The 16,997-nt window shown below is 34.8% G+C and overlaps 2 protein-coding genes across 6 annotated transcripts in view; one reads left to right on the top strand and one right to left on the bottom strand.

Moving 5' to 3' along the window:
• Window positions 1-230: 230 nt before the first annotated feature.
• LOC109079037 (COBW domain-containing protein 2-like) lies at window positions 231-13,332 on the bottom strand. Of its 3 annotated transcripts, none has more exons than XM_042762437.1 (16): window positions 11,527-11,845; window positions 11,121-11,248; window positions 10,886-10,972; window positions 10,398-10,494; window positions 9,480-9,571; window positions 8,109-8,168; window positions 7,984-8,021; window positions 5,744-5,790; window positions 4,874-4,960; window positions 3,719-3,763; window positions 3,241-3,297; window positions 2,529-2,580; window positions 1,259-1,327; window positions 1,088-1,153; window positions 741-870; window positions 232-633 (listed from the first exon to the last, which is right to left on the bottom strand). In XM_042762437.1, the coding sequence occupies exons 2-16, from the start codon at window positions 11,218-11,220 to the stop codon at window positions 560-562; spliced, it is 1,101 nt and encodes a 366-aa protein (XP_042618371.1). In that variant the 5' UTR covers window positions 11,221-11,248; window positions 11,527-11,845; the 3' UTR covers window positions 232-559. The 3 variants fall into 3 exon arrangements, with proteins under 3 accessions (XP_042618372.1, XP_042618371.1, XP_042618369.1); XM_042762435.1 differs by lacking the exon at window positions 11,527-11,845 and adding an exon at window positions 13,116-13,332 and having other exon boundaries at window positions 233-633; XM_042762438.1 differs by lacking the exon at window positions 11,527-11,845 and having other exon boundaries at window positions 231-633; window positions 11,092-11,233.
• A 781-nt stretch (window positions 13,333-14,113) lies between these two features.
• Window positions 14,114-16,997, top strand: part of LOC109099436 (dedicator of cytokinesis protein 8) — a 38,443-nt gene continuing 35,559 nt past the window's right edge. For all 3 annotated transcript variants that reach the window (XM_042762433.1, XM_042762432.1, XM_042762431.1), the window contains exon 1: window positions 14,114-14,301. In XM_042762433.1, coding sequence (XP_042618367.1) covers window positions 14,249-14,301 — 53 coding nt within the window. In that variant the 5' untranslated portion in view covers window positions 14,114-14,248. The remainder of the gene's footprint in view (window positions 14,302-16,997) is intronic.

Here is a 16,997-nt window from a genome sequence, read left to right as displayed (position 1 = left end):
TTCTCACATTGAAAAAAGACACAATATTTAACACGTTAGAAGAGTAAGCCGAGTAACTCAAGACTACATTTATTTTACGGGTTACTGCTATTTTACACTTTACACTGTGAAAAGTCTATGTAAAATGATTAGTAACTGATCACCCAAATGAATTGTAAAAATAACAACATACTTTTAAAATAAATAAATTTATATTGTATATATTACGAGAAAATGTTAATGGAAATGTAAAATAAATTACAGTTTGTGTTTGAGACATTTCAGTTGATATCAGTTTTGAAATGTGGCGCACAAATGCTTAAAAGATTTTTAGTACATGTTCTACATGTTTAGGAGAAATAAGTGTCAGATTTGTACACTTTTTCTATTCAAAACATCATGAAGCATGACAAGCACCTATATATAACTGTCGCAGGATTTGCAACCCTGGTACAAAAACTGGGTTGCAAACTGAAACAGTCTTTTCCAGTGATTTCATAAATGTCTTATGAGATTGTTGATGTTGTATGGTTTGTATATGTGGCCTGGTAGATTGTGCATAGTTTCAGTCAGATATCATCTACTCCACGCAGTCTTTATTAGACATGGCTGAAATAAATTCTTTCTTCAGAATGTCGCCATCAAGGTTTCGACCTGAAGTAAGAAGACAGTAAATGGTAAATTATTTATGAAACAAGTTTTAAATGTAATAAAACAACTTATTTCCCAGCTTTCAACAGACAGGGAATATCTGATCTTACCTATGAAGACGAGTCGGTTGATTCTCGGCTCGTGATCTGCCCAGCACTCTGAAGTCTCATCCAGCTCATAAAGCTCATGGACCCCCTGCAACATCACCTTCTTCTGTTTATGCTGGATGGAGAAGATCCCCTGCCAAAACGAAATACCAGTCATTTACACAGAGAACAGATTTGACGAACATTAGAATGCTTGTAAAGCATATATGGTTGATATACAAAAGCAATGTAACTTCTCAGAAGTCATGATTTTCTAGAATTACTTGGCATTTCAGTAGCTGACATAATGAGAATGCAACACTATATATATATAGTTTGGGGAAAGAATATATACATAAATGTATTCTCACCTTTAACCGAATAACTATCATTGCCAATCCTGTTTTGTTCTTAAATGTCTTCTCCCATAGGAGATTCTACCAAAAAAAAAAAAAAGTTACATTTTGTAAAGGTGTTGTTCTTTTTAAATATTTTACTTTAGAAATATTTTATTTACACACTTCCATATGCTTTATTTGTACCTGAATGAATATATTTAATAGGTCTTCTGACACACTGCCAGGAACTTCAAATGTTATAGTCAGCATACTCTGAAATAAAACAAATAAGTAAGCGAAACGTTAAAAACTTGTTTCATGAACAAAAATTATGGAAGCGTCTCATGTCTCCAAACAGCTCAAGTTAAATTACAAATGTTTATAATTACAAATGTTTACTTTCAAAAGTAAGGTTTTTAAAATGTTTTTGAAGGAAGTTTCTATGCTTACCAAGGCTGCAGTTATTTGTTCAAAAATTCAATAAAAACGGCAATATTGTGAAATATTATTGCAATTAAAAATAACAGTTTTACTATATTTCAAAATGGTATTTACTCCATTGATGCAACACAGAATTTTCAGCAGCCATTACTCCAGTCTTCAGTGTCACATAATCCTTCAGAAAACAATCTCATATGTTGATTTGCTGCTCAAAGACACATTTCTTAATATTACCATCAATGTCGTGCTGTGAATCATATTTTTCACGATTCTTAGATGAATAGAAAGTTCATAAGACCAGCATTTATATGAATTAGAAATCTTTTGTAACATTATAAATGTCTTTACTGTCACTTCTGATCAAGTTAATGCAGCCATGCTGAATAAAAGTATTAATTTCTCTCTCTCTCTCAAAAGAAAATAAAAGTTTGAATGGCAGTGTGCATAAGAATTTTAGTAAGAAATTCCAAAAAATTAATCCAAAAAAACAAAACCAAAAATGCAACAAAACCAGCAGCAGGTATTTATAAGTGTTTTTACTCATTTCTGTTTTTACTCAAAAACATTTCTTATAATACCTCCATCTTTAAAAGTGTCAGTACAACACTTGAATGAATTTCCCCTTGGTGTTAAACACTGCTGTACTTCTCTGGGGCATTGCATGCCCTTTACAGACATTTAAACCATTGTTTGTCCGTGTTAAAAGTTACACACTTCCTTTTTCTTGTGGAATAACAAGAGAAAATGGCTCTCATTTACATGAAAAGAGCAGTGAAGCCTGGCTCTGAAGGGGGAGGGTCGGACAGACTGGGTGGACGCGGGAAAGTGACCCATCTAATGATAAGAGCTCCTATGGAGAGTGTGGTTCAAGGATAGAAGGACATTGACAACATTTAACATTTATCAAACCTTCTAGTTTGAACAAACCCTGAAAAAAACCTTCTAGAACGAGAAGTGGGATCTTTTTTATTTTTACCTCAGAAGTGAAAAATATTCAATACACCAATTTAAAATGTCACAGAGTCATCTTCACCTTGTCTAGATGTGGTTGGCTTGTTTTCACCAGCTGCAACTTTTCAGCTAACCTGCAGAACACAAGATTTCATGACATTTAAATGTGAAACAAGTGCACTGATTGATGTCCAATGCCTTCAATAAACAACCTCCTCTTACATACCCAAATGTATTAGACAGATGTACAGGGTTTGACTACACTGACGGCCCCTAATCCTGGTGCTGGTGTGATGCGGAGGAGCTTTGGGGTTTAGTAACAGCAAGATTGAGCTTAATACAGCAAGAAAGAAGAAGAAAGCGTCTCCCCTCGGGGAGGGCAAACGTAGCTCTGTGGATTATTCGTCGGGCTGTGAGTACCACACAGCAGACCAGAGGGGGGTCATCCCAGACAAGCAGCCTGTGCTCAAGGGGGCAAACGGGCCACAGTCGGGGTTGAAAGGCAGTCTGTGTGGAAGTGCTTCTGTACCTTTACTGCAGCAGACACTGCTATAATCCTCCGCAGCTGGGCTGAGCCATTCGCATTTACTCTGCCTCACTGTAATCACTCTTAAAAAGGGTGCTTCATTTTTTTTTTGTGTAAGTCATTAACATTAGCATGAGCTAATGGAGTGTTTGATCCTCATCAGATACACGAAATCCTCTAGAAAAATACCGGTGAACAGAATCGCGACTATACTTCAGTAAGAATCAAGTAATTTAATTCTTGCAAGTATTCTTTAAAAAACACTTACCTTATGCCATCTTTGGTGTCAAACGAATGTAAATCTAATACTTGAGACAGGTCAACCCTATAAGGAAGGAAAATACACTTCATTTGTATTTATATATAAATACTTAGTCTGTCTTTGATGTTATTAATAGATGAGAGAAGATAGAAAATAAAGGTTGGACCCTAAAAACTGCTGAAGAAAGTTTTTCATTGGTTGGTTTATGGAACTGATTGAACATACAGTTTGGGGTCAGTTACATTAATACTTGTATTCAACAAGAATGCAATTAAATAAAGGGAAGTTTGAAACCGCTTCAAAATATGGTACAAAATTAAAACACTCTGCTTTAAAATGACAGACATTTGTTGAATGCAGAGTCAGCTTTACATAAAGGGAAGTTTGAAACCGCTTCAAAATATGGTACAATATGAAAACACTTTTTACCCTGGATCACAATAAAGTGCGTTTTGTGTTTTGTGATTTTTGCATATCTTCCCACCTGGATTTTTGCGTCTCCAAAATCTTTCCGAGCCCATTTATTGATCTATAATGAAAAGAACAAATCACAACTATTACAAGAATAAAACAATGTTACCTGGTTGCCAAGGGGTACTGAATGGTTTTTGATGTATTAATTAATGTTACTTGGGTGCTCTGGGTTCTGGAGGCTAACTGGCCAAACTGGTCTACCCAATATTCTGGTACCTAGATATGACTCGGGTACCTCGTAAAAACAAGCTTATTTATATATTCTTTATTTATTTAGCCCATTTTATTGTCTTATTTAGAAAATTGCTTATGTGATAGTACACAGCAAAGTTTATTACTTTGTGTTAGGGGTTCAAATCCTTAACTATAAAGCAAGCACCATTTATAATGGAAAAAAATAAAACATTCCTGTCTTCATGTTTGAGACAGACGCCAAAATCCAGTGAATAACATACAACTAGGGATGCACAATATTTGCTGGTATTAACATTCATTTAAAGTAATTTATTATGTTTAGAACATTAAATGACCTTTAGCAAATTTCAGAATGAATATTATTGTTCATAGTGTACATTATAATGCTTTGATATCTAGATTTACTGAAGCATTTAAAACAATTCATTTTAGTTTTAGTGTGTTTAGTAGTTAGTTTAGTGTGTTTTTATTTCAAATTTATTTAAACAAAATTGCATAGAACTTTAACAAGAAATGTACTGCTCATTGGCCATAACAAAATGAAATAATAAAAAAAATAAAAAAATAAATAAGTATGAATGTATGCATGTGTATATATTTACACACACACACAGACACACACACACACACACACACAAAATATATCGGTACTCCACCTTTGCCTTAAAATAAATCTTTAAACACACATTTGCTAACACTTTAAAATATAATTTTTTTTTTAAGCAAATGTCAAAATAAACATCCCATTTTTATAGTGTATAGTGTACATTGTAATGTTGTGATGCCTGAATTGGTTCTGATTAATTTTGGTTCTCAATATTTTTTTTTCACATTTATTTAGACAATATAACAGCATTAAATGCTAATATCGACCATTTATTGGTTAAATCATTATCAGCTTTTGAGTATCAGCCAAAATTTTAGTATCAGTCCATCTCAATTAAGAACATAAAGGTTCTATGGTTCTCACCTCACCATACCTCTGAGCTCCACCATCTCACTCTCATTCACTAGATCGGTTTTATTGATGATGGCCAGATCAGCAAGAGCTATCTGCCTAAAAACAGAGCGCAGAATTCAGTCACATTCACAATCACCTGATAAATGCTGCCCATCTTTCCTACATGTGTATGTAACAAAGGGAGACGACACCTCAGAGGGTCGCATGTCACTTATTCGTCATAAAAAGCAAATCACTTCTTTGTGGATCTACAGTTGCTGTACGCAAGTATGTGTGATTACAGTCGTACAATACATCAATAGAACAATACAGTACGAGAACAACTCATCCCATTCTCTCTCTCTTTTGTCACTCTCTTTATTGCTCAGTGTTCAATGTCCCACTCTCCCTTTGTAACTAAATGTGTGTGTGTGTGTGAGTAAGTGTGTAAACACTCTTTGTTGTGTTTCATCCATCCCCCTGCCTGTTGTCGGGTCGTGTGTGGGTGGCATGGTCCGTGTCATACTCAAAAGGCGCCACCATTTTGCTTGTTAGGAAAACATAAACAGAGAGCAGAAGCGGTTTTTATGACTTCTGACACTTGTGAGCATTCCGACATGCCTCCGAACCCCAACAAAAACACCCTGACTGCAGCAGGAGAGGGGAAAGGAGCTGGGCTGGAATCGGATATGTTTTTGCACAAACACTAGTGCCAGCTGTCACGTTTAATAGAGATAACAGTCATGAATAGAATTTTAAAAGACCACACATGAGGTGCTCATAAAAATCTTGGTGATTGGACAATTTGACTTTTGGAATCTTGTATAAGTAAGATTCTATCTTCTATTCTTGTATTTTTAACACCATATTTATATATTATTGAATCAAATAAAAGTTTACCTTGCAGCTTCATTGATAAGACCTTCTGGCTTCTCTTCTGTTAGATGCTAAAAGACAAACAGGAAATGAAAATGATTACATAACATACAAAAAATCTTTAAAAAAATTATTTTACATGAATTTAATAACACTGTTAAATGTAATCTTTATCATTTTTTTCCACAGTGTACATTATAATGTTGTTATGTTTAAATTTAAATGTTTATGTGTTCTATTTTTAAACATTTAAAACATTTTAACTATTTTAAATAGTATGGAATGTTAATATCAGAAAAGTTTTGGAAAAATATAAACAAATTAAAGTAATTATCAAAAATGGTTTTAGTGTTTTATTTTAAATTAATTTAGAGAAACTAGTATGGGATTTTAATACAAAAAATTATCATTATTGGCATATGTTTAATTATCAAAACAATAAAAAACAAAAATCACAATTATATTTATCATCTCAAAAAGAAAAGCACAAACACAAACTGGTTGTTACGTTGTCAATTAAAGCAATATAGCTTGATGTACTTTCATGTCTTAGACCTCTCGAACCATGATAAAATTGAACTGAGTGGTAAAATATTTGCTATGTCAATTTGTGATTTGTGTTTTATATATAATATTTATCAGAACAAATAATTCTTCAGACAAAATAGGTAAAATCATATATTAGACTAAGAGTAAGATGTTTATGGTTGCATAGCATTAAAGCAAGCCAAAGCATTCAAATCATCCAAAGAATTCAAGTGATATCACAGGTGTGTGTATATTAGCTATTTTATGGCAGCTCTGAATGTGGCTCATCCAACCAGAATTTAGAGTCTGGACTTTATGATTTATGAGATCTAATACGACGATAAGAACATTTCATGTCTTATTAGATTCTGTATACTTTGACACTTGTGTTCTGTCCAGTTTCCTTACTGAAAATACTTCTTTCACATCGGTAGAGATGAGCAAACTGACATCTTTGCGATTACAAGATGCAAACTCACTAAAAGAAATCCAATTTCTTTTATAAGTTTTGAACAGTTTGCTTATTGAAAACAATCCAATTTATTTTCCTGTGTGTTTTGCCAGTCATCTCTGCTGACTGGGAAGAGGCATGTCTCATTGTCTGTGTTCAATATGTAATAACATTGAGCTCTGGGAGCAATACAAGCCTCATCAACTGTCTGCACAAATTTCAAACCAACTGGCAGAGCTCAAGGCACATGAGGGCACCTGATGGGCATGTCTGTGCAAGTCAAACCCCTCACCTGTACCCCCCACCGCCTGAAGTATCTCTTGTATGGATGAATATATCAGGTGATAATGAAAGTGCAGGACAAAAGGTGACAGGCCCATTAAAGTGATTTGCCTGGATATCCATTATTTCTTCAGTTTCTATCAAGCCCTCCCCTGTCTTCACCTCAACAGGGACTCAGAGAACCCCAGAGTGCGGCAGTGCTGAGGTGCCACCTCTGCAATAAAAAGACTGACTTGCCAAGACTGACACCACTAAATTGCAGCCTATTATCCAGGTGTCAGTACCACTGTCCTGCTCCCAGCCTGAAGTGTGAAGAGGGACGGCAAGGGGGGAGATATTTCTCCCGATACTTGAAGAGTACTATAAAATAAAATAATTTTCTGTAAAAATCCAAGTAAATGTAATGCCTTCAAGTGACATGGACCCAACTTTGTGTTTGTTTATCATTTTCCCATGTAAAGCATTATATATAACAGTCTGCTTCTTTAATCAATACAAGGACAAAACATTTAATAACTCCACTATTTAAAATACAAAATAAGTTCTAAATGTAAAACATTATAATATTAAAAAAACAAATCTATTAAATTAAACATAAATTTTTTTAATGTTTTATAATTTATTATTTTATCTGAATCATTTAAATATCTTTTATGTGTTTATTTTATTATGAATATTATTTAAGATAATTATTAATCCTATTCATTTTATATTTCACGTTTCATATTTAAATATTTTTCTATACATTTAAAAAAAAAAAATTCAGTTTTTATTTATATGGCTCACTTTCATGTTTATTAACATATAATTTATGAAAATGTTTTGTATTTATTCATTTATACATTATTATTTAACTATTCTTAAAAAAAAAAAAAAAAAAAAAGCATTTTTTTCCCCCCAATTAAATCCCTGTACTGAAGAAAAAAAAATCAAATACACTTCAAATTATCAGTTCCCATAAGTAATTTAGTCTGTGCTTTGACAGAACGGAGCAACCACTTACCTGCATCCCATACTTAGCATCTATAACTGTGACAATACCTATGTAGGAGATGAGGACACTGAATTATACTGACAGGTAAACCATCAATGACTTCATCTGAGGCAGCATTTAGTTTAGGTTCTTACCGTCCAGATAGACATCACTCCCTAATTCTGCATCAACCCAAAACATGGAAGCAACAGCTCCTGGTTTGGAAAACATATATAAATTAATTGTACAAAATTACACACACACACACACACACACACACACACACACACACACACACACACACACACACACACAATCTATTTCTCTTTTTACTGTAAACATACAAATGGGAAAACACTTAATTGAATTACCATCAGAATATATATATATATATATATATATATATATATATATATATATATATATATATATATATATATATATATATATATATATATATATTTTTTTCACTTCATCATTTCAAAAAACTGTAATTATGTAAAGTATAAGGCACTCACCACTGGAAGGTTTAGCAAAAAATCATTTAATTATATTCTATGCTTCAGTGTAGCATTTTATTAGGTTTTTCAGTGTTTATAAAGTTACTGGACACTTTTTTGCCTTAAAACTCTGGTAAAACAGCTTAAATGGGTTATGGGTTATTTAAAATGCATAACTAAATTTTATGGGTGGCTTAAAATTTTTCAAGCTGCAAGGTACATTTTGTTTGTTTCCACGCTTTCCAACTTTTCTTGTAAAATTTATTTCACAGTTTCATGTTACAATTTGAGGCCATCTTGTTCACATAATGGAGTTTTGTCAAACTGTCAGGGTAGAATAAGAAAGCATGATAAATATTTGATAGAAGTGTAATGAAGGCAATGTTCTTGAAAGACATCAGATACATAACCCATTCAGCCCACAAGCATCCTCTGAAGAAGGGGAGGGGCTTATCCCCCTGAGGCTCCTAGGAGTGACAGGCCTGTCTCAGCCAATGACAGTGAAGAGGGGCTTGTGTCTGAGCTCTGAGGGCCCTGCACGGCTTTGGCCCTTGACACCTGTCACTCATGTACACAGACTGGCTGCAGTGATGCTGCTGACCCTTCCTGCCTTTCCATTGATCTCTGTTCCACTTTCCATGTAGGAGAAAATCCTTCTTCACAAAGATGTCTAAATAGTCTTGCAATGTAAAAAAAAAAAGTTCCCCCCAAAGTGAAAATTTGCTGAAGATTTACTCAGACCACCCATGAACTATTCCTTTAACAACTAAATGTTAATACGGACTAAGACAAGGTGGATTGCTACTAGTAAGGAAAGCCTTTCAATTCAGTTGAATTAAATCTAAGCCATAAAACCCAGCCTAGTCTAAGAATCCGTGTAAACATGGATGTACATATTTTTAGACCTCCCCTATACAAAAGATAACAGATTACAACATTTGAGCAAGATGGAAGCATTAGCTACCGTAATAAAGAGATTTGTCAGGTTATGAAGATGTATCTGTTGGTGCACATGAAATACAGTACCTGGATCTGCCAACCCGGTTGTCTCTAGAAGGATGTAGTCAAACTTCCCTTTCTTCTCCATTAGATTTTCAATAGCCTTTAAACCATTGTCTCTGTAAAAGACATGGGTGATAATGTATTATCTGACATAATTCAATATATGCAAGTATACACTAGTTTGGGATTGCTAAGAAGTCTCTTATGCTCACCAAGGCTGCATTTATTTGATCAAAAAAAATATAGTAAAACAGTAATATTGTCAAATGCTGTTACAATTTAAAATAACTCTTTTCTTTTTAAATATATTTTAAAAATGTAATTTATTCCTGTGATGGCAAAGCTGAATTTTCAGCATCATTACTCCAGTCTTCAGTGTCACATGATCCTTCAGAAATCAGTCTAATGTGCTGATATAATGCTTAAGAAACAATTCCTATTATTATTATAAAGGTTAAAAATAGTTAATATTTTAATATTTTTATGATCATATTTTCTTCAGGATTCTTTGATGAAAAAGTTCAAAAGAACAGCATTAATTTGAAATATAAATCTTTTGTAACATTCAAACTCTTTATTGTCAAATTTATTATTTATTTGAATTAAAAAAAAATCTATTTAATGTTTCCTTGCTGAATAAAAACATTTTTTGTGTTATTTATCATGCAAAAGTAGGTATAATGTTTTTTTTATAATCCCATATAAATAATTAGTAATTAGAAACAATTAAATGAATAAAACAAGGACAACAGTTATTTAGTCATTGGAATGTAATGGCAAGCAGAAATAGTGGAGTTCCATTTAAGCCATCTTAAACAGTGCAAAAATAGTTCCGTGGTCCAGATGGAACTATATTTATTCTTCAAACTACAACACACAGACACACATTTATATACTTTATAATTTTGTCCTAGTATTTAGTAGTAGTCTGAACAACCTTACTTCACAGAGCAGCACAGGCAGCCGTTCCTCAGCTCCAGCCACTCCTCATACAGCTCTCCTGCCTGACTGACAGCTAAAGACTTCTCCAGAGCACTGCCTGCAGGACAGCACAGCACAGGCTCAGCCGCAGCCCAGTATTACAGTCTCCAGTTAGGCCATTTAAAATCTCTGCACTTTTGAACAAAATGTTCATGAATATGGTTCAAATGACAATATGGCAAAGATTTAATGGTCTAATTATGAAACTTCAAAAAAGATAACCATGTTAAAAAGACCAAATCACAATGAAAATATGGTTCTTCCAAAAGCAATAAGGTCCTACTACTCTACTGCACTGATTAAGGAAATAGGGAATGCTTTGCTGCCCTCTCCTGGTCACAACAGCAAGAAATCCTAAGGGACTGTCAGGACATATAAAGGCATCTAGGCATAAAAACTAGAATAGAGGTCTTTTGATTGCTTATTTATTTGCTCATTTTCTAACTTACCTTCACCAAATTCATTAAGAATGACAGCTATTCGTTTATTATGTTGCTCTGTTAATATATAGTTCAAAAGTGTTGTCTTTCCAGCACCTGTATTTGGAAAAAAGAGAACTAAAGTTAAAGTACTGGGAAAAAATCTATATTTTTTTAAGTAAACAATAACACATATTTGCATTAAGCAAAAAAAAAAAAAAAAAAAAAAAAAATACACATTTGGTATGTTTTTTTTTATGCTGACCCAAGTATCCAGTGATGATGGTAACAGGTATCTGAGCTGTGGGTCCAGTTGACTTCTCCTTAATGGGAACTAACTCTGGACATTCATCCTCTTCCTCCATCACTGAGATCTCCTGAACTAATCAGAGTCTATAAACACATAAACAGGAATTCAGAGTAAATGGGGTTTATAAACATGTATGGCATGACAGGATATTCATTTTTCAGTAATAAGATTACTCAGTGTAGGGGCATCTCACAGGGGAGGTCGAACAGAAACTTGACATATATTTTATTTCACTATAGACACTAAAAGTTGTACTTGAGGCCCACTCAGTGAAACCATTCACTAATATACCTAATATTAAGACCAAGTCTGCAAAACTAATAGTGAAAACAGTGGGTAGAAAAAAGGTGTAGCTAATCACCTTCTCAATGGCACACAAAGCCATCTGACTTTCAGCTGTGATCATGAAAAGAGCTTTCTTGGAGCATGTCGGTCCTTGGTAGTGCAACTGAAGCAAACAATCAACTATGTGGGGCAAGGCACTGTCGAAAGATCTCCGGGATAAAGTTGTGGACAGGCACAAGTCAAGAGATGGATACAAAAAATTTTCAGACTTTATCAATGCCTAAAAACACAGTGAAGTCTATTATTAAGAAGTGGAAGGTATTTGGAACAACACAGACCCTCCCTGGATCAGGACATCTCTCCAAACTGGATGAAAGAGTCAGGAGGAAACTGGTCAGAGAGGCGACCAAGAGGCCTACAGCAACTCTGAAGCAGTTGCAGGATTTCATATAATAGACATTTCATTGTGTTCAATTTAAAAACAATATCACAACAAAACAACACAAAAACTCACAAAAACTTGTATTGTATGGTAGCAATAAAAAAAAAAAACCCAAACAAAAAAAAAGGCCACATACAGTCAGACTGAGCTTTGCCAAAACACACTTTGAAGATTCAGAGGCAGATGAGACTAAAACTGAATTATTTGGCCTCAACACCAAATGATATGTCTGGCAGAAATCCAGTACAGCTCACCATCCAAATAACAGCCTCCTCCAGTAAAGCACGGAGGTGGTAATATTCTGTTCTGGGGTGTTTCTCTGCAGCAGGGACTGGAGCACTTGTCAGGATAGAAGGAAAACCTGATGGGGCAAAATACCGTCAAATTCTTGAGGAAAATCTGCTGCCCTCTGCCACAAGGCTGTCAATGTAAAGAAGGTTTACCTTCCAACATGACAATGACCCGAAGCACACACGAAAATCTGAGCACACAGTGGTTGAAGGAGAAAAAGGTGAATGTCCCTACATGGCCCAGTCAGAGCCCAGACTTAAACCCCATTGAAAATCTGTGGAATTACTTGAAGACTGCAGTCCACAAACGCTCACCATCAAGTTAAACTGAACTTGAGATAGATAGATATATACACACACAAACACTGCATATACATACAAGCCAAGTCAGAAAGTCAACTTTTTTTTTAAAGTGCTTTATTCAGTATAGATTTTTTCACAGCAGCTTCACAATATTATCAAATAAATATTCTGCTGTAAAGTTCAGTTACATAACTGTGTAAAATTCATCAGTTGTACTGTACATACACACTGTATATACAGTGTATATGTGTATGCATGTAACTCCTGTGCACTCTGATCACTCAAAAGACACACGAGAGTAACATTAGTGTTTTACATTTTTCACATCTGTGTGTAGTTTGGCGTGTATGTGGCTAATTATCTTGTTTTTTTGTGTGTAGAGTTAATACGCAAAAATACAATTTTTAGAATAGTTAAAATAGTTTTGAAAGAGGTGTTTGCTTTTGCAAGAAATGTGTTAAGTTTTGCATGTTGTGTGTGTGTTTTGTGTGTAGAGTTTAAAACAATTGAGCCATAGTGTCAAAAAAACAAAACAAAAACATAATATAAGAGACACACGTGTTGTCAATGGCTGTCAACACGATCTACAAGCGCCATGCATTAGAATAGAAGCTAATAAACACAACTTACACTTTACGAAGTACGAGCTCTAGATGAAGTAGACTACTAGATGACGAAGAGCAATGAATATTTCACTGAGCGATGTGCTGGTGTGTATGTAATCACGGTCCGAGCTGCGCTTAGACATGAAGTTACAGTTCCTAGTTACAAAAGGATGTGTTTTTATACAGTCTATGGTTTTAACCTGCTGTTTAACATTTCAAGCTGTATTTAATAACTTAATATACAAAATAAATAAATAAATAAATAAAAGAAAGCATAAAGCCAAATATGGTGACAATTATTTAAAAATATATGCCCGATTTACATAGACTAGAACACCTGTTAGCAAACAGTTCAAGTACCTAACACTTTATGTACACAAAGACGCAGTATTTGCTTTAATATATAGAAAACATAATTTCTAAAATAAAAATAAAAATAAAAATAAAAAAAATAATAATAATACTTTTTTGACTTAACAGCTAGATTTAAAAAAATAACAAAAGTACATAACAAAATCACTAAAACGTAAACTATTTTTTTTAAAATAGATTGTATAAAATAAAAACTAATTCAAAATATTAATAAATCATTAATAAATGCTATGACGTTATACAAAATATACGCAGTAATGTTGGAGCGCAATTCATGACTGACAGGGGTCGCAGATGTGCTATTTCACATCTCTCTGACTAGAGTTCATTCCATTCAGCAACTTGACAAGTGTGCAAAGCAGCTTATTTACTACCAGATAGCACAATAACAACATAAACGTAATTTTATCAATCATATTTTATCAAACATATGTCGATAAAAGATATGCAGGCTTGTTTTTATTTTGCATCTTAACGTAAACCGGTATATTTGTTTATAATGTACTGCAGACCTCGTCACCCATTAAACATTTGTTTAAGTAAACCCACCCTTAATCATTATAACATCGTTTACTCTCTCTCTCTCTATCTCTCTCTCTCTCTCTCTCTCTCTCTCTCTCTCTCTCCCTCGTTTAAATCCACTTTGTTTGGGTTGGAGTTAAAATGCGGAAGTTTCCGCCCAGCAAAGCCGCTGATACCGCGAAGATGAGGCTCGCGATGCCATCAGCGATCTTCCCCGCTCCGTGCTGCCCTCCGCGGCTCTGCGTGGACTGAGATCAGACTCGCATGGCTTCTCTGCCAGCGTCAGAGCGGAGAGCATTCGCTCTCAGAATCAACAGGTAATGTTCATTTCCTTTGACTGGGCCTCATAGCTCGTGCACTGACAGATCCAGGGAAGCTGAGCTGACTTGTGGAGCCGTATGTGTGTGTGTCCGCCCGCGGTCAGTGTTAAATCTCTACAGGGAGTTTGGGTGAATTCCGGAACAGGCTGCTACACGTTTGTGATACGCTACAAGTCTGGCACCATCAGACTTGATAGTCTTCTTATCAGTTATGGCTGTGTGATATTACAGATAAGTTAATGAGTTACAGCACTGATTCTGTATTTATCAGCATATTAAATTACATCTTTTTCCCAGTATGGGAATCATATTTTCAAATAAGTTTTTAACTGCAGTATTAGTAGTAACCTGTCACTTTCAGCATGCAGATGGTCTACATTCAGATATGTGCTGTAAAAGTTATTGAAGTCCATCCAAATGTATCCCTTCAGGCAAAAAGAAAGGAAGAATGATTGAAAAAATATGGCAAAGTATTTCGGAGCAATTTTCATTCATTTCCGTGTAATTCTAAATATGGATCTCCTGTCCATTTGATCATTTCCTCCACAAGCCCCTTTTTCTCCTCGGGTTATGACAGATCAGGACTGGCCCCTGCTATGTGTGAAGTTAAGGTGGAAGTTTGCATTGTTCCTGTTTTATCGCACAACAGGTGGGGAGGAAATGAATATACGGACATAGTGGAAGAAGGGAGTCTGGTAATAAAACAAAGGGAACAGTGCTCATATACAGGGTAATGATGTGTGTTTTGTGTTGTGAGTTTATGTCACACAGGCACACAAAGGTTCATTCATAACTTAACTGTCATATGCTACACTCCATTTTTTTTCCAGCAGACTGTGGCAATCATGCAATTCTTAATTCAAAAAGTGTCTTTGTGAATTAATTAGCTGTTTAATTTAGCTGGTAGTCACATGTGTTTAACCACTAGTTTGTCTGAGGAACTCTGAGGAGTTTTGTGTTTTCTCAGTTGTCATGATGGTTGAAGTGTAAGGCTTTAGGCCTGTAATGAAGATGCTGCAGGTTTGATACACACCAAGATGACATGTTGCAATGTTGCGCTGAATCCCAAGCTGCTGTCTGTGTACTCATGCTTTGTATGATTTTTTTAAAATGACAAATAATCAACCTTCAGCAGCTGATCAGCTGATATTAAAGATCTTTTTGTAATTTATCAGTAGGCTATATTTAATTGTGCAGCTCATTTTCCCTTTTTTATTTATTTTTTTGCATTTAGATAACCTTTGCCATCATCTAACACTCACTTAAAATTAATCTTTAAAAACGCTAATAATCAAATCATAATGTTAAATGTTATCTTTAGCAGCTATCAAAATGAATGACCATTTTTCATATTGTCGTACATTATAATGCTGTATTGCATAAATTCACTGCACTTGATTGATTCAAATCGTTTTTTGTTGTTGTTTGTTTAAGTTTGACAAAATATCATAGAAATGTAATATCAACAATTTTTTTATCTATTGGTTGTAAAATAATAATACAAATAATAAATGCCCAATCTCACAGGAAAATGTAACTATTTAACGAGGTGAAGATTTGGTATGATTCATATCATAAAAAATTTATGATTTTGAGAAAAAAGTAGTAGTCGACACTTAACCCCATCTCTAAACATAACCATCACAGGGGCACAAGCATATTGTACGAAAACCTATAAATGAAATCACAAGTTTGAATTAGCCACCTATTTGCAATAGCATAAAATAGTTACGAATTGCCATGCAATTGTGTCGGTCCATTTCTATATTATAACTTGCTCTAGGTTTATATTCGTTGTCACAGCAGTATGTGGTAACTATGATTAAGCAATAAACAGTCACTGTTTCACTTCCTCTTTGTAAGGACACAATAGGAAATTCAGAAGGACTATATGATGGTAAAGAGAGATTTTAGGCAGTTTGTCACTAAAACAAAGTCAAGCAGTAAGAAGTCCAGAGCTCGTCAACAAACAGAATGATTCCCAGATTTTTATGCAAGTACAGCCTGAGCAGCGCATCTCACTGGGGGCCGATACTTGCTGTGGCTGCAGCTGCTGTATTGCACAAGCTGAACTCGTGCTGTCTCGTGACGACAGCTTTGGATAGAGGGAAAACGTCAGCACAAACACTGCAGATTTCTTCTGGCTCATGCACCACCCTCCATGTCCCTTCTCATTTTCAGTGACCACACATTTATTTGCATGAGTGATGCATTTACACATAAAAAAAGTCCTCTGAGCACAGCTGTGTTTTGTACTGAAGAAGGGTGCCCTGGGTTTTTTATTTATTTTTATTTTTTTATTCCGACTTCTCTTTCAGAATCCTTTGATTTTCCAGGCACATGGAGGAATATTTCTGTATGAGAAGTGACACATAATATTTTAGGACAGACAATGTGGTGACAACAGAATGTAATGAGACGTGGCAGACTATAAACGAAAGCCCTCTGTCAGTAGAAAGACTGTAGTTGAAGGAAACGCTCGACTGTAGTATGAGAGTAGTTTTTTAATTTCAGTTATCTTTAGCTGATGTTGACCTTCAAGGGAAGTTCCACACTAGAGTGGTGTTCTTGCACAATAGTGTTATGAAGCACCCTGACCCACAATCATACTTGGCTGTGACGGCTAAAACAAACAATCATAGTCCACTCTCTGGAATGTTGCTGCTGCTGTCATGGCCGTACTTAATACTTAT

Source organism: Cyprinus carpio, chromosome A8 (genome assembly GCF_018340385.1).
Source record: "Cyprinus carpio isolate SPL01 chromosome A8, ASM1834038v1, whole genome shotgun sequence".
NCBI lineage: Eukaryota > Metazoa > Chordata > Actinopteri > Cypriniformes > Cyprinidae > Cyprinus > Cyprinus carpio.
Note: the sequence above shows the minus strand (reverse complement) of the source record. Positions and strands in the feature narration are given on the sequence as shown.